This window comes from Plectropomus leopardus, chromosome 9 (assembly GCF_008729295.1).
Source record: "Plectropomus leopardus isolate mb chromosome 9, YSFRI_Pleo_2.0, whole genome shotgun sequence".
Lineage (NCBI taxonomy): Eukaryota > Metazoa > Chordata > Actinopteri > Perciformes > Serranidae > Plectropomus > Plectropomus leopardus.
This window is the reverse complement of record NC_056471.1, coordinates 15,432,615-15,457,891: the sequence shown is the minus strand read 5'-3', so window position 1 is coordinate 15,457,891 and position 25,277 is coordinate 15,432,615. Positions and strand designations below refer to the sequence as shown.

The following is a 25,277-nucleotide window of genomic DNA, read 5'->3' as shown; positions in this document are numbered from 1 at the left end:
CGCCCTGAACCCTGTGACTTATCACAGCTGGATCGCCACCACGCAGAGGTTAAGCTTTCCCCAAGATCCCTTATCAACCCCCCAGCTCTCCCTTCTCATTCGTTCTTTTCCACACTTCCTGTACATGTGCGTAGTTGTTTGTAGCCATGACGACAGAATCCATGGCAACACAGATCCCCATGGTTCTAAATAATAAAGGTGGATGGGAGGAGGTTGGGGGGGGGTGTAGAGAGAGAGGAAGGGCTCTGTGGCTATTTTAGCAAGTGTCTCGATGGAGAGTAATTGAGGAGGGCCCTTGTTAACAAGAGACAGATTCTGCCTAACAGGCAAAGCTTCCAAGGGCAACATACCGCCAGCTTCTCTTTTAGCTGCTGTGCAGTTCTAGGTGCATGTAGTCCAGGATACAAATTCATCACTGGGTGTAAAACTAAGACAAATCAGGGGAAAGTGTGACTGTTGATGTGTGGAGGAGTGGAGCAGATAGGCAGCAACATGAACCGAGATAAGAAAAAAACAGGCAGAGTTTATCTGTAATGCAGTGGTGTATTCCTGCATTCAGGTGTGTTTTGGAGATATTAACATCCGTGCTTCTCTCTCCTCTGATCCCCAACTTCTGTGTGTGTGTGTGTGTGTGCGTGTGTGCTTTAAAGCTGCAGTGCTACCTGAGCAGATTATATACCATCTCTGTGCTGTTTACTCATGTTTTATTAAGATGTCCACGGTTTCCTATTCAGTCACCTTAGCAGCTCTCAAACCCCAACACCACACTCAGTCTGACTTTAATGCTGCTTTAGGTATGTGGGGAGCATGACTCTTTTTTTTTTCACAGATCAACAGTTGTGAAGAGTAATTGAGCAAATTTACTCAAATACTTTACACAATTTAATGTACTTTTAGTTTATTTGAGTAGTTTTGCACTAAAGTTGTAAACACACCAGGCAGCAGTGAAGCATAGTTTACCGCAGTAATTGTATTTTTCCGTGAGTGGGAGCCTTGTTCAGGTGTTTCAGGCTGGAAGAAATTCTTTGTAACACAGGTCAACATGTCACGAGAGACACAGGACTCTGTTTACTGACGGACCTTTTTCAAAGCAGACATTTTGACCTTTCATAGCAGGACGAGCACAGGTGCTACGAGTAACACTAATGATGTCCCTGCTCTGTTCAAGAGTCCCAGTGAATGTTTGTGTGAGTGAGCAAGCATGCACAATACCGAGACCCTGGAATCAAAACCGCTAAATGGAATCCAGCCATCTTTAATTGATTATCTTCACCAGTGCTATTCCGACTGTGACATGTGAGTATCTTCTGTGAAAAAAAGACCTAAAGGCTACAGGTTTTATCTTGCTGCAAATCACTGCCAAAAATTAGACTGTCCCCAATTTTCAGGGAGCCGCACGTCACTGCAGAATCAAATAGCTGCAGCTCGCTAAACTCGGAGCAGCTGCTGCAGCGTTCCTTTGACATTGTGTGGCAGCTTGCCACAGACTTCACTTCACTGCTGCTTGGTGTTTTTTCACAATAAGTTATAATTCTACTCCACTGCATTTCAGAGCGATAAATATGTACTTCTTACTTTTTAAAGGTGAAGTGTGTATGATTTAGAGGGATTTAGTAGCGCCCAGATTGCAACCAGTTGAAACTTGTCCCGGTAGGAATTCCTTCAGTGTTCTTCGTTCAGGAGATTTGTACTGGTTGCTGAATTATCCACAGAGAGCTCTTCCTCACCAAAACAAGCAGACCTGGTTACTTATACAGGTAAAAACACCAAATAATGATGTTTCAAGTCAAAATTCAGTGCATCTCAGATGCTGTTTGGCATGTCACAGATGAGTGGCTCGACCACCACATGCTAATGCATGCTCACCTTTTTTCCATGATAACTTAAGACCCAGACATTCAGGACTTTTACCAGGAGCCAAAATATCCACAGAGGTCGCGTCCTTTCCAAAACAAACAGACCCGTTACATTTATTATTCAGGCCTCTCTGGGTTATTCAGGGTTGGCTGTTAAACTTTCATCTCATGTCCAGACCCTGTTGAACAGAATCATAACTCTTGGTGTCAGAAAGCGTCTGTGCCTCACTCTCATCCATTTTAAACGAGTGTCTGTTTCAAGGTTTCACCCAACACTGTGGATTATTTCAGAACATGAACAAGGTGTCTTCAGGCAACAAGAAGCACATGCAGAAAGACTCCTGCTCTCTCTCGCTCTCTTTCTTTCTCAAACAATCCCACTTAGATTTATACATCTGAGCTGTGCGTCACTGGTATCCATGTGTGGGTAGGTTATTCTGCTGCCATACTAAATTGGATTATATTGCTTTTTAAAGCCATCACTCCCCTACGCATTCTCAATTAAAACCCTCTGCACATCTTAACTTCTGACATGCCTGCGTGTGAGTTTCCACAGGCTCTACAGTTTCATTACAGCTCATATCATTAACATTTTGATTAGATAGCTCTTACTGTCATCTCTAGAGGCAGCTGTGCGATGTGATTATCTACCCACTAATACCATGCTATACATTTGTTTGCAGAATTTTTTCCTCATCACGGAGCATCACACATTTTGACAGTCAATTAACAGACCTGGCAGAGTTACCATGGGAACAACTTCTTTTTTAGAGCCGGCAGGACGTGAGAGGAGCAATACCTTTAACAACCAACCTGTCTCTCTGGCTGACTGCAGCCCCAGGCAGTTGATGCATGTGTTCTATGTATATATGCAACCGCCACTTTGCATCACACAGCTGTCGTCCCAGAGTATGGTGAGACAGATGTTCACTCTACTCGAGCTGAAAATGAATTAAAGGGAGAGAAAATTTCAGTGGAAATCCCTTTTGAGCCGGGGATGTTATTAGAGTATCCTTCTGCCAGATTCCTGGGTGGGCAGAGGATGAGTAAAAGCAATTATTTCAGATATTTTGGATAGATGCAGAGGAGTGAGGAGTAAAATGATGGGAATAAACAGACGAGCAAAAAAAGAAACAGAAACAAAGTAAACACAATAAAAGCTAGATGTGGAGCTACTGAAGAGAGAGAGTGAAAAGAAAGAAAAGAAAACAGTGAGCAGAAAGAAAGCAGAGCAGCACACAGGCCAGGAGACGGAGGGTAAAAAGAAAAACGCAGCTGATTTGATGACTTATTCAGGGTTTCTCTCAAGCTCTCTTCCAAGGATCTCTTTGAGAAGGAGCGTGTTTGAAGTGTCTGCATATGTGATAGTCTGTCTGTCAGCAGGAGGTGGAGCAGGAGGTGGTGGAACAGACAGAAAAACAGATACAGAGTGTGTGGTGGTGAGATAGCGAGGGATGAAGAGGAAGAAAAGGATTGCTGGAAACAGAGGGGATGTGAGCAAGGGAGACGGCACATCAACGCTCTCCTCTTTACTGTGCAGGCCTTAGCAGGCATTGGCAAGGTTGGAGCATGAAAACTCGTGTTAAAGGGGCCAAAACTGATCTTTCACACTTGATTAGTGCAGAAAAGAAATGCTAAAGGAAAGAAGGAGAGCAAAATGTGGGAGAGAATACTTTTATATGAACAAAAAGGCAGACAGAAGCAAAGGTGAGACCAAGTCATTGTTTTGCAAATCACAAGTCTCAACTCTTTGCACTCAAGTCCCATGTCAAAACTCTAGTCAAGACTCACAAGTCCCAGGTCAAGATCAAGTTTCAAGTCTAGACTGACAAATCCTCAGTCAAGTCCCAAGTCCTAAACTTCAAGTTTTGAGTCCTAAACCATGGCACACTCATCAATAAAAATTATCCCAATATTAAATTGCCAAAAATCATGAATTCTTTGTAAAATTGCTTTTATTTGTTAAAACAAGTTTGTTAAAATGTTACTTAACCATTAAGCTAACCTTAGCTAAGCATTAGCTCACTATATTAAAACTGGCCTTGACTCACTGTTTTTTGCATAACTTAAATTGTCAAACAATGTTGGCATCTTCACCTATAATTTTGGACCCACACATTTTATATACTGCAGTGTTTGGGCTGTTTGGGAGCTTTTTTTTGGACCACTGCATAGTTTTTGTACATAAAATCTTTTATCTTTGATATTATTTTTTCTAACTGGCACTCAGTAACATGATGGTAGCTCTTCAGTTTTTGCCCTTGCAACTGTCCGATTAGTTTGAACAAAGTGGATCTGGATAATTAATTGTCAACTTGCTGTGAATAAATAATGTTACTTGAATCCTGAAATGAAGGACATTTATTGATTTGTAGCAAACATATTAAATAGCATGCATTTTAATCTTTGAGCTTGGAGGAAGGTATCAAGTATTTTCAAGTCAAAAGGCTCAAGTCCGAATGACGTCGCAAGTCATGTTAAAATCTAAGTCAAGTTAAAAGTCTTTTTGATTTTGTCAAGCAAAGTGTAAAATCATTAAATTTGTGACTTGAGTGTGACTCGAGTCAAAAATTTGTCACCAATGGTCATGTGATTTGAGTCCACAACACTGGAAGGAGGCAATGGATACAAGAGAAAGATGGGAAAGGATATGAACAACATATAGGGGTAAAAATAACACAAGAGAGGAAAACAGCAACATGAAATATAGTTATTGTTAAAGTTGGGAAATGATGTAATGGCACCTTTAGGATCTGCAGGGACCATCAGCTTTTCCACGCCCTTGTGAGTCCGACATGGCCGACCTTCTATGTGGAAGCTAATGGGCAAACAGAGGCCTGACAGTTTCTCAGTTTAACAGGATGATGTGGACTCACAGTGTTGGCTCCCAGGCCCGCTGTGTGTGTGTGTGTGTGTGTGTGTGTGTGTGTGTGTGTGTGTGTGTGTGTGTGTGTGTGTGTGTGTGTGTGTGTGTGTGTGTGTGTGTGTGTGTGTGTGTGTGTGTTGCTGAGCACACATTTGAAACAAGTCCAGTTTGCACAGAGCACCAGGAGCGCTCGGCTCATTGGCTAGTCCCACTGTCACCGTGGGAGACGGTCCTAGGACGGCTGATTGGGTCTGGGAGAGTAAACAATAGGATGATGGGAACAGCCAATGTGAGGGTCAAAGGTCAGCAGGGTGGATTACACGTATGAGCTGTCACCTTCCTCAGTGTGCCCTAATATTTTCATGCACACACACACACACACACACCCACACACACACACAGCAAACCTTAATGTAGGTGAATGGAATCTTTGATGAGCACATTATTCTTGGCTTCATCCCAAGTGTGTGTGTGTGTGTGTGTGTGTGTGATAGTGCTGAGGCAGCACTGCATGTCCAGGTTAGCAGGCCTTCTTGCAGCATGTGGGAGACACCAGTTTTACCCAGGGTCCCTCTCTATTTATAGCCTCCGAGAAAGTCACAGCTCATATTTATTTATACAGCTGATACGCACTGAGATAGCAGAACTGAGGGCTGTTACACTGCAGATAAACAGGGATATGTGTGTTTATGAGCGCACAGTCAGTGTGGCCTTATAAAGGGAGGGACGGCATTGTTTTATGGAGGTACTTTGGTGCATTTCAGTGATCACTCTGCTTTTACGTACTACAGGGGTTTGAGCAAAAATTGGGAAACCGATTATGACTCCACGGGTGGTGATTGTATTTGTACTGATGGTGTGTTGCATGCGTGCGTGTACTGTAGATGTGTTTTCTGTTGCCAGAGCTGCCAGCCTCCCTCCCATCCCCCTCTGGGAACAGTGGAGGAAGGCCGTTTCTGTGCTGTTTACACTGTAAACGGACAGGAGCTGTGCATGGCTTCCATTATTGTAGCAGACACGCACATCCACTGCTGCTCTATCTCACACATCTTTATTTGGAAAAGTCATTTTCATGTAGAACCTAAAGTGAAAATTCCTGAAGTGTTGGTTTTAAACATCTCTAATTGCAGCACAAGGAAAATACAGTAAGTCAAAGACTAACCCGAAAGTCACACTGCAGACTGTGATGGATGATAAATTTACAGTTAACTAGTCTCGGCTTTGTTAAAATTCTTTCTTGTCTATGTTAGTGATACTCATCTTTTGGCCCGTGTGCCAAATCTGGCCCACAATAGGTTGCAGGGTGGCCCGTCGACCATTTTCTAATTTACAAAAAAAGTAACAAATTGATTCATGCTAAGATTTTTCAAACTTTAAATGTAAATTAGGTGCCAGTGTGTGTAAAATCACATAAAAATACAGTTTGTTTATATTTTTTTAAAAGTTCCACGGCAGGATCCAGGGTCCAGGCTGAGCCTCGAATGTCTTCAAATTCCAGAAATACCCCTGCTTACACCTGACCTGTGTTGTTTTTTTTTTTATTAATTGGCCCCTGGCCTCCTGTCATTTTGCAAAAGTAGCCCTCAGGCAAATAATAGTATCCCTGGTGATGTTTGGTCTGAATGATCCGTGCCATCTTTTTTTATCCTTACATTAAAGTTGCAGCATTTCCACTTCTCAGCACTTCACTTTATGAGTGCAGTGTTATTTTTAGCTATAGAAACGATCGCCAATATCACAAACGCAACACCCATGGTTATATAGCCGAGAAAATTGGGATTTCCTTTTGACATCAGTATGAGGAAACGCGAAAACAACAGAACAGAACAGAATGGGAAGTTGGCAGTTATTGTATGTAAAGCAGAGCAAAATAAATCTTGGCACAAATGAACAAACACACGCACACACACACACACACACACACACTATGCAAAGCCAACCCACAAATGAAAGAGCTCCCAGCACACTTGTGAATTGATTCCACTTTATTTCACAACAGGCTGCCTCACTCTTCATACTGTATGTTATAATCATACACGTCTACTGAAAGCCCCTTCCATCATTTAACTTTAACTGGTTTTAAACGTATTGATCACACTCACTGTATGATGGCATGAATGTCTGTTAATGCTGCAGAGTACATGGATTGTTCGAAGCATTGTTAGTGTCATGTAACAAACTGCAGTTACTGTCATTACTATAACAAAGTTGTTTTTTAGTGTGGTCTGCTTTTTTGAGCAGTTTTAAAAACCAGTAGCCTTTGTATTATTAGTAGTAGTATTATAATTATTAATATGTTTTTTATTTTCCCATGTTTTTTTTCAATATTTCAATTCCTATCCTTATACAGAGAAAGCACTAATAGAAAAAAAAATCATAACGCATAGTTTATTGTATGTGAGCACTGGAAACTGCTTTGATTTCTTTCCAAAAACATGGGAAAAACATGAAAAGCAACTTGTCAAGAAATGTCATGCAAAATTTTAGTAAAAGGTAAAAAAAAAAGGCGGCTAGTATTATCAAAAATATACAGAAATTCTTGTAATCATACGTTACACAAATAAATATATCTATATTGTTTTAAGCACTTTATAAGGCCATTTTCTTGTTGGTTTCGGGTTTTACCTTCCTTTTGTGCTTCTTTTGACTAATTTCTTTCTTTCTTTCTTGGTTATTCTTAAATAGTTTTCTTGCAACTTTTTACTAATTTCTTAGTAATGACTGAGCTATTTCTTGTAAAGTTACTCATTGCCTTATTGTATGTTTTGAAAGAAATTAAACCACTTTTCTCAGGTTTCAAAGGTTTTAAAATAAAACACCTACCTTAATTAATCAGTGATTTATTACCCCGCCCCGCCCAGCCATGCACGCTAAGTGAGACAAATCAAACATACCTACACCCAGCGGACGCACAGGTGCATGCTGGGTCCGGCTAAGATGCTAAATGCTACAAATGCTGCGTTCACTGAGGAGCCTCTGCCTTCATTGTCGCGTGTGAGGCCTCTGTGCTGTTTGGGACGATAACTTCAGTCACAGTGAGACTGCAGAGGAGTCTCTGTCCCTCTGAGGGACAGAGACGCTGAGTGGACTGTCTCAGTAGATTTGGGAATATTAACGTTGGAAATGAACGAGCAGTGAAGTTGAACCTGGAGCAGCTCGCGCTGAAGACTCCCAGAATGACTTTCGTTCAGGTGAGTACAGCAGATTTAGAGAAGGACGACACGTTGCCAGGCAACATAGGCTAGCATGTGCGCGCTCTACATGCTGTGCAGAAACTACACAGCTCTTTATTTTGCCTCAATAGTCCTGTGTGTGTTTGTGGCTGTGGGTTTTTTTTATTGTTTAATGATCTGTGTTGTCCATCTTTTGAGAAGTGTGAAGTTTTTTTTTTTTTTTTTTTTTTTTTAATTTAGCGTTATTCATATGTTTTAAGTTGTGGTGTTAGCTCCTTTTATTTATTGTTGGTCATTTTATGATTATTTGTATGAGTTTCATTGATTCTGCTGAGGGAGGCACTTGTATTGGTCAAACTGATCTTTAGTTTATATGCACAGGCTGCAAAGTGTGATCTGTTGAGAAGAAATCTTTGGTTTGTGTGGTTATAGGTGTTCTGTGGTGTGATCTGACAGAGGCTACATTGACATGCTTATGTGCTTTATTTTGTACCCTAAATATGCTTTGTGCTTTAATACATCTATCATATAACATCATCATTATATGCAATGTTTTCTTTACTTTCCTTCCACCCCCTTTCCATTTTTAAAAATGTAGGCTAACTGGCACAATATCATATTTTCACTACATGATTATCATGGCCAAAAGAGTTCACAATATCGATATTATAACAATATTTATAGAAATTTGAAGTAAACAAAGAAAATCATCAGCCAAATTCATCTTCAATTTTGATTTGGTTTTTTGTGCATTTTGTTTCTTTTTTGGCGAATGAATTACACTCAAAATACAAGTGTAGGGAGGTGACGAGAGTCTGTTACCATAATTGTGCAAAACTGAGATTAAAGAGCAGTTACACTTTGTGGTTAGTGAAAAGTCAAGATGGCGCCAGAAAAGGGAGACAGAGTGTTAGACTATTTGCATACTATTAACATTTGTCTATAGTCAAAATCATATTTATATTTCATCTTTAAATATTACAGTTAATGTCATTATTGGTAGACTATATCACACCTTACTCAGAATACATCTTAACTGGTTTACTTTTTAGTTTCATCTATTTACATTTTACTTTTATTTGAGGAAAAAATAATAATGATGATAATTTTGCGTGAGTAGGCCTATAGGCTCTTTCCAAACCTGCCTGCAGGTGTGTCATACACGTTTCTCTGACACAGAGAGGCTATCACAGCCCTCTCCATTTGGTCATTTGAACAAGCTCAGGTGAATATTAATGATGCAACTGTGACAACAGGATAACTTTAAGGAAGTGCATCCAAATTCCTGGCACATTACTCTAAATACTGTTGCCTTACTCACTGCTGGATGCTTAAATGAACAAATATTTGCTTCCTGGTCAGAAGTTGATAATTAAGCTGACACAGGAGCAGGCGATGTTTTTACCTCTACAGCTGACTGCTGGCTGTTTTCCCCAGCTGTCTGTTTTCATGGTATATGTCTGTTTCTGCTCTGCTGCTGCTGCAGTTGTAAAGTAGAGAAAGTGAGTGGTAAACTAGAGGCTGGAAAGCAGCACTAAGAGGAGCCAGAGGCATATACTCTTTGTCTATTTCACACCGCTGTCTTCCTCAGTGGGAGGGCTGCTGATCACATACTCAACTGTCTACTTCTGTGTGTGGTTCTGCACACCTACCTCCTCCAACCCTGCAGGCACAGACATTTGCTATCTATAGAAAGATTGCTTGCTCTTTAAATCAGGCTCAGTGGAGACTTGTGCTACAAATGGCAATAATAAAAGACTCACAGAGCAATCGTTTGCCTCCTTCTCTGGATACTCATTCAAATTCCTGCGAAGGATACAGAAGCGTTTTATGGCGCACAATAAGTAGACCAATACTCCATCTGTCACACGTAATTCCCAAACTATTATGAAGCCTTCCACGAGCAAATACCCAGGTATAAATAGAAAGAGTCTTATCTCTTACAAGATGTGGTTATGAGTGAGGAGGGAGACCATAAAGCGGAGATTTAATAGGCAGAGACTGTTCTTTTAATGTACCTGCTGCTGCATGAGCTCACATCCATCAGATGCTCTTTAAATTCTCTCACACAATGACAGAAAATAGGTTCATTCAAGCTTACAGAGTATCCCATATGAGATCAAATTATTGAATATAATGCTTTCCTCCTCTTCCCGCTCTGTCTCTATATCTCTCGTTTGCACAACTTCTCACTCCCTGCGCTCTCCTCCCCAAATTCTTCCTTCTCTCTCATGAACAGGCTTTTTGAAGATCTCTGAGATTTAGTTCCCATCAGGAAACGTGTCAGGCAGAACAATTGAAATATTCTTTCTATTTTCCATCAGAGAAAAAAAAAATATGAGGGCGGTAATTTGCTTCTCCATGAAGGAGGATCATTTCAGAATCTCTCGGATGTGTCGTCCATTTGCACTTTGAGTGCAGAAATGAAGAGAAGCGACAAAGAAAGCGAGAGATCTTTAATCTATTTTTAGATTGAAAACGCTCAGTAAGATTCATTCAAACGGCAGGAGGGCACTCGCATTTTAATGTCAGCTCACATCTGATCCTCTCCATTCCACCTTTCCATATTGATTTATGATAAATGATAACATGCAGGCCGGATACAAGGCCACATCATTCACACTGCTCTCTGTGAAGTATCACCATCAGTGCCATTATTGCAGCCCTGTTACATGACAGTGAAGATGCTCTAATGTTGGAGTTGTCTCACCTGCTGTCTTTTCTCTGCCCACTATTTCTCCGTCTGTAATTCTGTCCCAATTGACCTTTGTCACGGCAGACAATTCAGCTGAAGGGACAGCACTGGTGTAACTAATAACATTAATAATGACTCCATTACATTCTAGTGTAGCACTGAGCTGTGACCATGTGACAGTGACCCAGCGTGCACGGTACAGCGGCCTGAAACTGAAGCAGCTAAATGAAATTCAACCTTCATTAATTTGATGATTAACACCTGTGCTTCTTTTCCTATGTCAAAATAAAAAGACGTATTTCACGCTAATAAATACAGTATTTAATTAGAACTAGTTTTTTTTAAACATACTGTTCTTGTGCTTGAGGTGTTTCACTTCTATTTCATCACGAGTTGACTTTCATAGTGTGACAAAGCTTTCCATTAGCAGCACTGCTAATCAGGTAAATTTAGTCAGAATGGTAACTAAGTGAGGTGAAAAAAATTGATTTTTAAGTGCATCACCATTTTCTCTTGAAAGATTTTGTCTCGCTGCAGAAAAGTCAATAATGAGGAATTTAAAACGCATTATGATCGTTTGTAACAATTTTGTAAGACCAGCTGTAGGTTCTATGCAGCTGAACCGATTTGACGTTGAAACACAGTGGATGTATGTATGTGTGTGACCGTTTACAGTCCTAATGCTACTAAAGGCACGTTTGTGTCTTTACTTTTTGGTTCTTTGTAGTGCCGCGAAATTTGTTACTAAACCCTCCAGTTGACACATATATTCCATTTATTCTGAACATTGTATTTTTAGTGAAAGTTAATCTATTAGTTTATTTTAATGAGAAGTAGTTACAATTACGCTGTTTTTAAAAGCAGCAAGTAGTTATAAAGTGAGATAAAAGTAAGTCATAATAGAAATCCAGAAGTTGCATCCATATTCTTTACCTTAATATTCAGATTTGGGTTTTATTGTGAGGTGACTACAGATTCCCACCTCTTATATTAACATTTTTTTCACTTTTCTACTGTGATGCACTACATACAAAACCTGCCTAGATTTGATACTCAGTTTGGGACAGGGTCACAGCTCTGGCAGCATCAGCTGATTTGTTTCCCACCTGTAAACACGAGACTATGCTGTCATTGGATTGATTGAAATGCAGTCGACCAATTTCTCTCTTTAATAAATGTGAGAAATGTCTATTCTTTGAGTCAGTGGTATGACTTGTACTTGGAATACAGACAATCTGTGTTTAAGAAATCTAGTGCTCATTTACAGTGGACAAAGTGGGTTTTTTCTCTTTCAAATACTTCCAGTCTGATCTGTGATGAAGTTAGTTAATGTCCCTTTAAAATAATGGAATGAGCCAGGACAGCACAACAGATGGTTTCAGTTCATCATGTGCAGGGTCCATTTGGGGGATTGTCAGGATGAGTTTATTTTGGCAGCTTTTATTTGGCACCAGCATATTTGTCTTGTTCCCTCACTTGTTTGGTACACTCAGTATAAATACTATAAATAGTAATCTCTTATAAACACAATTTTTCACCTTATTTCTTCAAGTTGTTCAATTTTTTACGCCTTCACGCTGACAAAAATTGTGGCTGGAGGCACATGTGTTATGTTTTCGGGTTGTCATCCCATCCCGCTCTTGTGAACACGATGTCTCAGGAACACCTGGAGGGAGTTTAGGCAAATTTGGCACAAACTTCCACTTTGAGGATGAACTGATTGTAATTCGGTGACCTCACCGAATAGATTTTTGGCTATAACTTAAGAATTCATATGCTTATCATGTCAAAATTTCACACAAATGTTTAATAAGATAAAATGATGAGGTGTTAACATTTTATTTCCAAAAGGTCAAAGGTCAGCTTCACTATGACATCATAACGTTCTGCAGAAACACTTTTTTTGGCCATTATTCAACGTCATAACTCAAGAACAGAGACACTGACTTGGTGACTCCACCTTGTATAAATCTTCCATGCTGCTGAGCTGAAGATGTGGTTGAAGCGTTCATGTTTTAGGATTTGTGGCTTCTTTGCAGTAACTTTCATATTTGAGGCATTGTCTGCTGTTACGGCTGCAGCTTTGTGTTCTGTCCGGTCCCTCTGGTTGTATGCTAATTGGTTTTGCTGATATTTAACCTTGATTGCACCATGTGACAAAGCTCTCTATCAGTCCTCTGTACTCCGCTTTAATATATTGTCTCCAGTGTGTAGGATGTAAGGGGTTATATTGTCAGGAATGGAATATAGTGTAATTATTATGTTGTTGTTGTTTTTTTTTTTTTGAAAATAAGAATCGACTGCCATGTTGCACCACCATGTTTCTACGGTAGCCCTGAACAAACAAACAAACCAAAAACGGACTCTAGATAGGGCCATTTGCTTTTTTGCATAAGCCACTGTAGTTCGCAGCCCCTCTGCAATGACAGCATTGGAAAAAAAAAAACCCAACAATTTTTAATGTGAAATTGCTTTATTCAGTGTTTGGACTGTTTTAAATCACCTCGTCCAGTTGTTTTGAGAGGAAGGCCCACAGCGACTTGCTGGAGGCACTGAAGCGTCCCTTGTAATCATTTAACATATGTGTCGGAGCAAACTGTGATTGCTGAAGCAGCTGGAGGCGTTATTTGTACCTGAGCTGCTCATTGTGTCCCACATTCTTTCTTCCTGCGCAACACAAGCTCAGCCTGTTTTATCACATTTGCAGAGAGGTGTCCCTTTACCTTGCTTTGTGTAATGGCTTCCTCTGTTTCATAAGAGGCCTCATTAAAGCCGAGGCAACACCCAGTCTCACATTCCCTTAATGACTATTCCCCTGGATCTTATTAGGCCTCCTATTCAGGAAATCAATTAGGACCTAGAGAAAGATTACAGACTTCTTACCCTGATCAGGCAGCAGTTAAAGATGAGATGTGTAGTCATTATTTAGCCATTAGATCCACATCGAGACAGGCAAGGAGTAGAGGAGGCAACAAGCCCAGACACAATACCACAGAGTAATGATGGAAGAGAGAAAGAGGAGGGAAACGGGCAGAGGAGAGGAGGGCTGGAAAGCGCTGTCAGAAGGAGAAAAATCTAAATTGGCCTATTGAAGAGAGCTGGAGGGATGCAGGAGAAGGGAGATGAGGGAAGACGGGGAGAGTAAAAAGTACAGAGTGTGTGGGCCAGGTCTCTGTAAAGGTTCCTGTCACATTACAAAGGCTCCACTGTCTATAGAGCCTCCTCTCTAAAGGCAAACCGTGTGTGAATGAGCTATCATTTTAGACACTTTGACTTCTTAAACCAAGATTCATAGCTCTTATATCCAAGAGACCCAATTCAATAGAGCGCGTCTCGGTATGTGTGCAGTATGAAAATGTGTCCAGAGCTTTTTTGAAAGGGCTGTGATGTGATTTGGCCTGTCTCCTATCCATAGTATTTTACAGACAAAAGAGGAGCCCACGCCAGCCCTCCTCCTTCCTCTCTCCTCCCCTCCTCCCTCCCCTGCTGCCGGTAGTCATTTCTCAACTATCCATTAACTGCACCAAATATATGCCTGGAGGAGGAGAGGAAAAGGTCCTCACTCTGTTAAAGGGATTTTCTGAGAGACGGGAGGACGTGGAGAGAGGGGAGAGTTAGGTAGCAATGAATGAGAGGTGGAGGAGAGGGTGAGAGAGATGGGGGAGAGAGAAATGGCTTTAAAGAAAGGCTAGATTGGAGAGGAACAGGAGGAGGTGGATGGATGCCGCTCAGCTGGGTGAAAACACGATGTAGAAAATATCCCGTGACCTACTTTTCGAACATGTCAGTCGTTATGTTCCTCTTGGCCGTTTCCCTGTCGCTGGTCACTCATTAACTCTGTATAGCCTCTTATTCACTATGCATGAGATAGGGCCATCAGTCAGAGCATGGAGCACCGCACTATCTGAACCAGATATGCTGTTGCTATTCTTCTGCAGCAGAGCACAATGGCAACGTTATAGGCAGATGAAGTCCTCCGTCCTTTTTTTGAGCTAGCCTCTGTGCCAGCAGCCTCAGCCAGACCAGGATTTCTTTTTCATTGAATGATTCTTTTATTAGTCTTTCTGAAAAGCTGAAACCAGATAGTGGGGGTTTTGTCCACATTTTAAGATAAATGGGTATTAGCTACTGTGCTGGAAATTAAATTTTGACCATTTTAACCAGGATAATGCAACAGTTCCCTTGTTAGCATTCAACAACTGATGAGGTCTTGACAGCTTACCTATGACTGAGGCTCAGCTGTTGAATGCCAACAAAATAACTGTTGCCTTATCTTGGTGAAACGATAAGCTGCTCATTTTTTATTGTTCAGCACAGAATGGACAATGACTAGAAAACTCCAGTATTGGCTTTTCAGTTTGTCGGGAATAGCAGTGAAGGAAATCCTCTGTGCAAAAATGCACAGAGAGACAAAAGCTGGTGGTTCAAAAGCTAAGCCAGAATTTGGGCTCTACTCTATGTTTGGGCTGCTCCCCGCAAAACGTTTTCACTCCGAACTGACGGTCGGTCAGAGACCTTCCACATCAACCTATGACGTTTTAGTTACCCCAGCCTTGTCAACCTGTGACGTTCCAGAATGCAGCTACAGTGATGTCAAGAAATGTGTGTGGCGGGATGATGAAGCATGTTCCCAATTTTTACACAACAGCGCGGACTGTCACGATGGTTGAGATAAGGCACCAAAGTCACGGATGGTTAGGTTTAGACATAAGAGGCACATGGTAAGGTGTAGAAAACACACACACACACACATACGGGACGCAAATTCCAAACTCCCGCACGAAAGTTGTTTGTGGGACCCATCCACCTTCACACACACACACACACACACACACCCTAAAAGCGCATTCGCACTCCATATATTAAGTGGTTACCAGTCCGTTCTCACCTGGAACTCAGAACGTCATAGGTTGACGCAGCAAGGACGCCTAAAACGTATAGTTTGACGTGGAAGGTCACTGACCGACTGTCACCATGTGACGACTTTGGAGTGAGACCACGACTATTTGTTGCAAGCATTCCTGTAAGCGCGAAACTTTGAAATCAGCAGTGAGATGCAGAATTACATTTGAGCCAAAAATCAGCTATTAGAAATGACAAAATTATGCGGACACCTAAACAAAGTACAGGGACAAGTGGACAAGAAAACAAAGCTGAAATTGAAAATTTTATTTAGTTGGGACCTAAAAATCGATAGTCAAATCCTGTCGCGATGCTGGAAACCGTTAATATTGAGTTTTTTTCCTTGTGATCCTAAATATCCAACATATTCTTTATACACAAATAAATTTAAAGCTCAAGAGACCACCTGTAAGTAATCTGCATTACTATCACCTTCTTTTTGACAGAATTCGTTGCCTCGGCTCTCCCTGCTGTGTCACCTTGAGAGAAAGTACCTCAGGATTGTGCGGCTGCAACATCTTTGTTAGTTTCTCTCACTTTCCTCTGTCTTGGTGTGAGTGTTACTGACCTGAAATGTTGCAGTGTGATGTGCTTGTCAGGAGGCACCCGTGTTCCAGGGAGACATAAATACACACAAAGTTTCTCTCCCATAAGCACAGAGTAAATTTATAGATCACTCATGCATCAGAAACTGGGCCGTATGCACACCACACCACACCACACCGCACAGCTCTCTGGGTAATCTTCACAGCTCAATCTGCTGTCGCTCCTCTGGGACCGAGCCGAGGTTCGACATCTAATACTGTCTAATGGAAGGCAGACACACTCTCTCTCACACACACATGCATACCCATACATGAATGTTTGTGCACACATACACTATCTAAAGCAGGTCAGGAGTGGGACCGTCACACTGTCCATCACCTGATTCCCATCACCACAACATGAAGTCCCAGTCTGATATTGTAGAAACAGATTGCTCTGTCTGCTAGTAAAGTACGACACCAGAGCCTGCAGCATCTGGCTGTTTGAAGGGAGGGACTCTCTGCTGGTGGACAGCCAGAGCCAGACGGTTGGGAATGGCTAGATGTAGATCTGGGTTCAGACCCCAGACGCAGTCAGTCTGTCTGCCTCTCTTGGCCCCCAGTGCTTTTAGCCTCCTCTAACCTCCCAGACTGAGATAATGGATGAGCTAAATGCTTTTAGCTCTCCTTAGCATTTTTAGTTTTTGTCTATTTTCCCTCAATAACCTTTAAAAACATTTTCTCTGGTACATCTTATCGACAGCCCGTGGACTTAAAAGCTTTTCTTTTTACAAAAATATAATGACACATTGATTATGGAGAAGTTGAATGCTTTCAAATTGCCCATTAAGTTGGTATGAATGCATAATGGGTACTAGAAACAGTGTATATTAACCCAAAACAATGGGTTCAAGCTCACTCTCTGGCAGACGAGGTTGCTATGACGACATAGCTGAGTACTGGTTAAGGAAATATTTTGCAGATATAAAAAGAGTCCTTACAGAAAATTAGGCTTTCTATGCAGTAGAGATACTTTTGAAATTGTTGCTACATGACCAGAGAAAACAGAGAAAATGTACTGTGCAATTTGCTTTTTCTCAAGAGGTAGAAAACTTACAACTACCAGAATGCACTGCGCCGCACGAAACCAATAAACGCTCCTGCTGGTCTGTGTTAAACATGGGTGGCCGGCGGGTAATTGTCCGTATTGTTGGTCCTCTCCCAATCAATATTCACTGAAATACAGATGATTATCTCTTTGGAAAAACCTACTTCCATCACTACTATCAATATCGACAATAATGTTATGCTTTTTTAAACTCTAAGACCTGTAGCACTTCATTGAGTCCTTTGAAATGCATTTCACTTTCTAACAACAAACTCCTTGACACTTGTACATTTTTATTAACTTTGTATTACTGCTTAGTTTTGAAATTTTTTATCAGTTATGCCATCTTTGTTTTTATCATTTTTTTCTTTTTATGAATAATCCCGTCATTTAATAGCGGAGGTGTCTCCATAAGACATTTTCAGGCTTCTAACCTCTCCTGCACAGTGTTTAAATAAAAAAAAAAAAATAAAATAAAATTAATTAAACAAAAAATATGGTATTGCAGTTAATCAATGACCTTAAAACACGTTTCTGAAAACATTTGAGGTGAGAAATAGGCAACGCAGTAACAGAGTCTTAGCTCATATTTGGTTAGTGTGCTTAGTCTAACCATTCGGCCTCATTTTTTTTCATTCCCGTCGGCAGGAAGCAGGATGGTACTCACTTCCTGTTCACAAACACTTGCTTACTATTACAGCTGAACGAGGCAGTAAACACATTTTAGGAGATAAATAGGCAGTGCAATAACATAATCTTGATTTATATTTGATCAGCACTGCCTAGTTTTACTCTTTGACTGGACTTTGGTCCAAGTTTGAGAGAGAGGGACGAGTCTGTCTCTTGATCTGCTTCTATGGTCTTTGTGACTGCTGTGGCAGCACGGGTGGTGGGCAATACAAAAATGCAGAAGTACAGCCTGTAGATCGAGCCGCAGCCCAAGAGCCAGTGAGACGGTGGAGTTTTGCTGTTTTGGGAGGTGAGCAGGGAGAACCAGGCACTGGTTAGACAAAGAGACGTTTGCCACAGTAACATACTACCCACTAACAAGCTTACATAAAGTATCCCTTTAAGGAAAAAGGCATCATCCAGAAACAAAGAGTGACACATTGACACAAAAAGATTAAGATGTGAGGTCAATAGAATGCACTTCTTTTGTTGTCTTGTTTTTCTTCATTTTTTCATCTAGCTATGATGACAGTTATCAGATATGACAGCAAAGGAGGACGGGAATAAAACAGAGATGCAGGTGGGCTTTGTATATCACCATGGGTCCAGGAAAAAAAGATTTCACAGTAGCTCACACCATGCTCACATACAGTAAACAAATAATGTATGTCAAAATGAATTCGCCTGTGGTGATTCTCAGCGGGACAGCTGAGGATTGCATTTTGTTCCCTCGTGTGTGCATGTGTAGCCTGTATCTGCCCATATCTGTGTCTCTGTGTGCAGTGTTTATCCCCCACACAATCAAAATGTAATACATATGAAGGATGAAGGATATTGACCGGCTCTGAAACAGGACCTCTCGAGCCTTACTGCACAGATGTCGTCTCCGTACGCCCACATCTGATCATTTTTCCCTTCTCCTTCCTCCCGAGCGGCCTTCACCCCCACACCTCCTCTCTGCCAGAGCAGAATTCATTACAACAAGAATTTTCCAGATGAACACAGATCTGTTGTGTCTGGCCTTTAACATCCTTCTCTTCGCCTCAGATGAGCTGCATTGTTACAGAACTAATTTAAATAGAAGGAGTGTGATGTTCGCACAATGAGAGGTCGGTGGCGTGCTATACACAGCGTTTGTCTTCAGCATCAGAGGCTTGTCCTAGTGTCCTGTATCATGATTCAAGTGAGTTTAGTTGGATAAAGATAACCTTAAAAACCTTTATGCTTTAGTTGCTTCGACCAAATATTGTGGGGAAATAAATGACCAGCGGTGGAATATAGTACATTTACTCAAGTACTGTAGTTAAGTACAAATCTGAGGTACTTGTACTTGACTTGAGCCTTTTCTTTTCACAAAATGTTATACTTTCAAACCACTACATTTCAGAGGAAAATATTGTACTTTTTACTTCGCTACATTTATCTGAAAGGTTTAGTCACCAGTTACTTTACAGATGAAGATTTTTTTTTAAAATAAAAAAACATGAGGTGAGTGCATGAAATATGTTTTGTTACAATCAAACTGCCCAATTCTTTATGCAAGTACAGCTAATTTTTTAGTCAATTAATCAATCAGCTGAGCAAAGGCAAATTAATTTGCAACTATTTTGATAGTGTGTGGGTTTTTTTTCCTGAATTGGGTACTTTGGCAATTATTGTAATAAACATTAAAGTAATTTTCCTTTTTTCTCTTTTTTTTACATTTTTTTTTCTTTTAGATTTTTCTGAATAGTGTAATTCACTTGAAATACTTAACTTAAACTTAACTTGCAGATCATTTTTATTCCCTCTATTGGACTTGTTGGCCACTTTCTACAAACTCCACAACATACAGCCATATTAGCATATTAGTTAAAGCAGCCTCGCTGATAAATATCTGTTCCTCGTCAGAAAATTGGATTTTTAATTGGATCCGCCTCACTGGAGGACAATACAATATATACATTCTCAGTGACGGTATTGGTTGTTCATGTGTTCATACAGGGCTCAACATTAATGATGAAAGTAGCTAAGGAATGAGCCATCTCACTTCCGTCTCATCTCTGTTGAGAGCTGCTCGTGCACCATACCCATTTCGCTCCTCGCTTTCCATTTGTAACAGCTTTCCAGCATCTGTGTGTCAGTCCTGTTGCAGCTGATTGTTTCCCTGTTAAAAAGTCTAATAAGCATTTATTCTGTTTGCAAAATGCCCCGTGACAGAGTTCTTAATGACATGGGGCTATTTACACGTACATGTCAGCTTTGGCATGTGGGCTAATTCATCAACTGTCACACTGGCGCTTCCATAGACTGCCCCCCCGCAGTTAGCTTTTATAATGCTAATGTTACGGACTGAGATTGGATTGACATTTTATTTTGGTCAGCTCCAGCATCCCCGTAGTAATGCCATACCAGACAGAGACAGCATATTGCTGTAGCAGCTCAATTTAAAAGCCCAAACACCACTGACGGAGGATAAATGAGGCGGATCCAAGCTGCCTCTCATTTATATGACAAGACTAAAGACGCTGTTCCCTGCAGGCAAAGCAGTTTGAGCCTCCCACTCTGAAGCAGGCTAATTGACTAAAGGTCTGTCTCCATAGTTCAGAGCACATTTAGTGTGAAGTGCAAATTACTCCAGTGACAGAAAATGTTACTGTACCTGTCCTGAAGCACGTGAGATGCACATAAATGTGTGTTTGTACCTCAGTCTCTGTGAGAGGTCGTATCAGTTGTAGACAGTGAAGACACTTTTGCAAAGTGATGACATTTTGTCTGTTCCTTTTTTCATCAAGGGGGTGTTTAAGACATTAAATCCAGGGTGGGCAGTTTAATTTTTGCATAACGGGGATAAATCCTATTATAAACTTTGATAATATGTAATCAAGTGGTCTTGGGGAAAATTAGGCTTCTGCACCTCCTCTTAACTCAGTTTTCAGGCTGTACAAAGTCTAGGCCGTGGCGGGAGCCAATCATGGGTCATTTCTGAGAGAGAGCGTTTTTATTGGCTGTTCTACTTACAGAGATTGTATGTGATAAAAACAAAGCTGAGAATGATTCGTTTTATTGAACTTTGCACAAAGTCCTCCGCCCTCACAGCATGTTAACACTAGCTTACCTAATATATAAGACAAGCATTTCCCGTATGCTTCTTCAGTTCAATAATGTCATCATGCTGTGAGAAATGAATGCTTAGCGAGTCAAGTGAAGGTCATTGTTACAATTTTAATGACACATACAACAGAATAGTCTGTAATTTAGTTTGATTTATTTCATTCACTTTTGCTCCAGTGGTCGTTATGCTCATGATGATGTCATTTGCAGCAGTGCTTCTTGGACCGTAAGGTTTGGGAATGTGCAGTGCATTATGCTTGTAAGGGTCCTCACAAGTATTGTCAATATCTGTGTGTGTTAGAGCGACCACACACCGGAAATGTCAACATAATGAACTGAGGTCTGATGATTGGAGAGCAGAAACACACCCCTCTGCACAATGAGATTACTGAAGCATTAGAGGTGATGTCACATCTAAAGGGTCGGTGCAGGTAATGAGGAAGTCATTATCGGTACTTCTCAGATGCAGAAACATATACAGTTGACACATTCTTATTATAACAAGAAATGACAAGAAGACCAAAATAATAATTAAAAAATGATATGATCATTTGAACTGATTACATAAATGCGAACGCAAGTACATACTAATTTATAGAAGGATGCAATTTCTACACTGTTCACCCAAGTTTATCACTCTCTGCACTCAGTAAAAAACAACAAAAAAGTAAAAACTGGTAGAATATGTATAGTCCATGCTTGACATCTGCATGCAGAATTTGTGGGCAAATATACAAGATTTTGGTTTTGGAAGCGTTATGGTTTCCGTTTGTAGTGTGAGTAAGGCCTCACCACCTCTTCTTTGTAGGAGCAGGACACAGACTTTTCCTTCTGTAGTTGTTTTGTGTCTGTGAATGTTTTGCCCCCTTTTTTTTAGTCATTTTGCATCTCTTTGTGGTCATTTTATGTCTCTTTGTGGTCATTGTATGTCTCTTCTTCTTCTTGAAGGTGCTTTGCATGTCTTTGTGGTCATTTTTTTGTCTTGTGGTGATTTTTAACCATTTCAGTCACTTTGTGTCTCGTAATGGCTGTTTTGTAGTTGTTTTATTTCATTGTAGTCATTTTGAATTGGGAGAATTTCTTCAGATTTAGCACAAACATTTACTTGGACATTAGATTTAAATGATAAGAATTTGGCAAAGTCACTGTCTACTCACTAATCAAAACTCAAGAATTCATAGCTGATTATGACAATATTTCACACAAATGTCTAATAGTACATAATAGTAAAATGTTGAAATTTTATATCCAACAAGTCAAAGTTCAACTTCACTGTGAGATAACAGTATTCTACAAAAACACTGGCTATTATTCAGCGTCATAACTCAGGAACACAAGGTGAGATATTTGGTGAGATGCTAAATTGACCTAAAATCTCATCAGCTTGTATAGATCTATTGATCCTCTGTGCTTCTGAGAGAGAGGGCCGGGGACACAATATACAATATTATTGTTATTAGAATTCTGTTGCATTGTCTGACTCAACTTTTTGCCGTTGGTCACAAAATGTCTTGCTAAGTCTGCAATCTGTTTCATTTTCTTCCCATAAAATATTCCACTTCCGATAGTGAAAGAAATGTGGGGACCTCAGCAATATTTCCTGGCAGATAAGTCTCTATAATCTGTTTATATTGTGTTCAGAAGAAATTAGGACAAAGTGAGTCTCAGTTTTCACTTCTCACTTCCTCTTTGGCCATCCATAATTTTTTTTTTTTTTTTTTTTTTTTTTGGTGCTGGTGTTTTGTTTCAGTGTCCAGCAGACTGTGATCACTCGCTGATCCTGTATACTCTCTCTCTCTCTCTCTCTCTCTCCTTCTAAACCGGATCATGTAATGAATCATACAGGAGCACAATCAGCCTAAAACACAGACCATAAATCTTTCTCTCTCCCTCTCAAACACACACAAAGGAGGCTTTCTGTTGAGCTGGTGCAGCATGGAGGCCTTTTTACTCCGTAGCAAGTGTCTTTGCTGCCTCCGGACCTGCGGAGCTCCTTCTATACGTCAGCCAGACTCCCAGGTTGGAGGAAGACAGGAATAGTTTGTGTACAACAACTGCTCCAATGTTAACATGCAGGGAGTCCATCTGTGTTTTTCTGTATGCAGATGTTACTATCTGCCCTACTTGTCCGTTGCTAAAATTGCTTTCCTGTCTCTGCATAAGAAGGACGCCTGTCTGTCCAAGGGGCCTACATGAGTGTTGTTGTTCATGTGAATTAGAGCCCACTTATGGGAATGGTTTCATGATTGAGCTGAGAGACAGAGGGAGAACAAGGGGACAGGGGCTAGTTATCCACTTGCTGATGTGGGACCTCGTGTAGGGAGCTGAATGTAGTGAAGACTAATCTTTCACCCTAATACAGCACTACCAGCTGTCTCCCAAGCCCCTGCAATGAAGACAGATGATAGTGAATGGCTATGATCAGTGGGAGCGGGGATTCATTTGCTAGTGTAAGAGAGTGAGAGAGAGAAAGTGTGTGTGTGTGTGTGTTTTCAAGCTGTAGAGCAGTGATAGAGACGAGTGAGGCATGCTGTTTTCACAGGCCATTTCCCCCAGGCTTTCTGTGTGCACAGTCGGGGCCTACAGAGACGCTGGGAAGATAGAGACAACTACTCATATAGCTTGAAATATTCAAGGTAATAGATGGAGCAAACATACTGACTCTGGGGCACTACTGCTAAAGTCACATTACAGTAAAAATAATTTAATGTTAGCAACAGTTTGTTCTCCTTGGAGCACATAAACTTCAGATTAAAATATAATGTAAACCATATTTTACCAGCCCCTTTCTCAAAAAATAAATCAACAATAGACATAGATGGTCTGTCTATCAGTTACCTAGCAGTCAATACTTACAGAGAAATGAGAAGTGTTATGGAAGCGGCATGGCTTGAGGGATGGCAATGCCAGTCAGCCCATAGGGCTGTCCAGACTGTATGTCTCAGCAACTGTTCAACTGACTGCCATGAAATTTTGTGCAGACATGCATGGTCCCCAGAGGATTAATGACTTTGGTGACCTTCTCCATTTTCCCTCTAGTGCCAACGGCAGATCAAAAGTGTCATTTACACAGTGAAATGTCTGCAGCTTTGTTTGATGGATTGGCACCAAATTTCATCATTCCTAGAGTCTGAATTTTAATGTTTTTGATGGTCTCCTGACTTTTCTTCTAGTGCCACCAACAGGTTGGCACTTTTGAGTCACAGCATTTGATGCAGACATTCATGTCCCTCACAGGATGAATCGTAATAGCTTTTGTTTTCCCCCCAGACTGTATGAATAATAGATGTAGCTACCGTGATGTCACTCATAGGTTTATGGGCTCGCATTTTGAAGCCTTGAGTTTAGCATTTCAGCTATCGCTATCCTGTATTTTTAAAACCAGAGGTGACCATATTTGGGCAATTAATTATGAGTAACTTGTTGTAACCATGTTGGCTTCATTGGTTTTGTGAGCTGCTAATGTATAGTCCTTTGCAGCAGCAAAAACACGAAAGAGAAACTGAATAAGAGATATGTAAAGAAGTAACCACTGTAACATTTTCACTGGCCTCCATGCTGCTTTTTTCTGTTTACTAACCTTTTTTTCCTGGTCTGTCTGTGACATTAAATATGACACACCAGTATATAAAAACAAACGGCATACTAGTCTGCTGCAGAGCCACGTACATGTCTGTGGGCAAGGATTCTATAGCCTGTTTTCAGTTTTCCTGTGTTAAAACGAAACAAAACATATAGACGTGCTAATTTTGGCTACTTTTTTTTTTCTGAGAATGACTTTTGCTCAAGATTTCACACAATCATCCTCATCTACAATCTTTATCAACGGCTGACTTAAAAGCACAAAAGCTGAAAATTCTTCCTCCATTTCTTCATGTTGCGTTTTCATCTACACTGCTAGGCCACTGGGTAAAAAGTGACTTCATGATCACCCATGTGGCTAATATAATTCAGACCCCTTGCTTGTGCACTAAAATTGTAACATATATCAGTCATTCTCTGCAGTATCAAACACAATAATCCTCCCTGTAAATGTAATGCACTTGATTGTGGTAGCAATCTAAGCTCCCTTATTAATGCAAACGGAGGCCTTGGCAAAGATTCATACAGGCCATCTGGGTGCATGTAAAGTGCAGCTGATGCCACATTAACAGTCTTTCTCTCTCGTTAACAAGAAATTGAATACTAGCCAGGAATCAATATGAAGATTTGTTATAGCTAAGGATGTCCAGATCAGTTTTTTTTGCCCCTGATCCTTATTCGAGTCATTTGATATTGAGTATCTGTTATCGAGTCTCGATCCAATACCTGTAATTACTTAAATGATACAGCTGCAAAACGCACACTTAAAGCATTTTAAAGTTATTAAAATCAGTCCAGTGTATAAGCTT

At 40.6% G+C, this 25,277-nt stretch overlaps 1 protein-coding gene across 1 annotated transcript in view; it reads left to right on the top strand.

The window, feature by feature from the left end:
- Positions 1–7,730: 7,730 nt before the first annotated feature.
- The window catches only part of LOC121948507 (ras-GEF domain-containing family member 1C-like), a 68,022-nt gene continuing 50,475 nt past the window's right edge, over positions 7,731–25,277 (top strand). Inside the window, exon 1 of the mRNA XM_042493910.1 lies at positions 7,731–7,913. Within this exon, the coding sequence (XP_042349844.1) occupies positions 7,899–7,913 (15 nt within the window). The 5' untranslated portion in view covers positions 7,731–7,898. The remainder of the gene's footprint in view (positions 7,914–25,277) is intronic.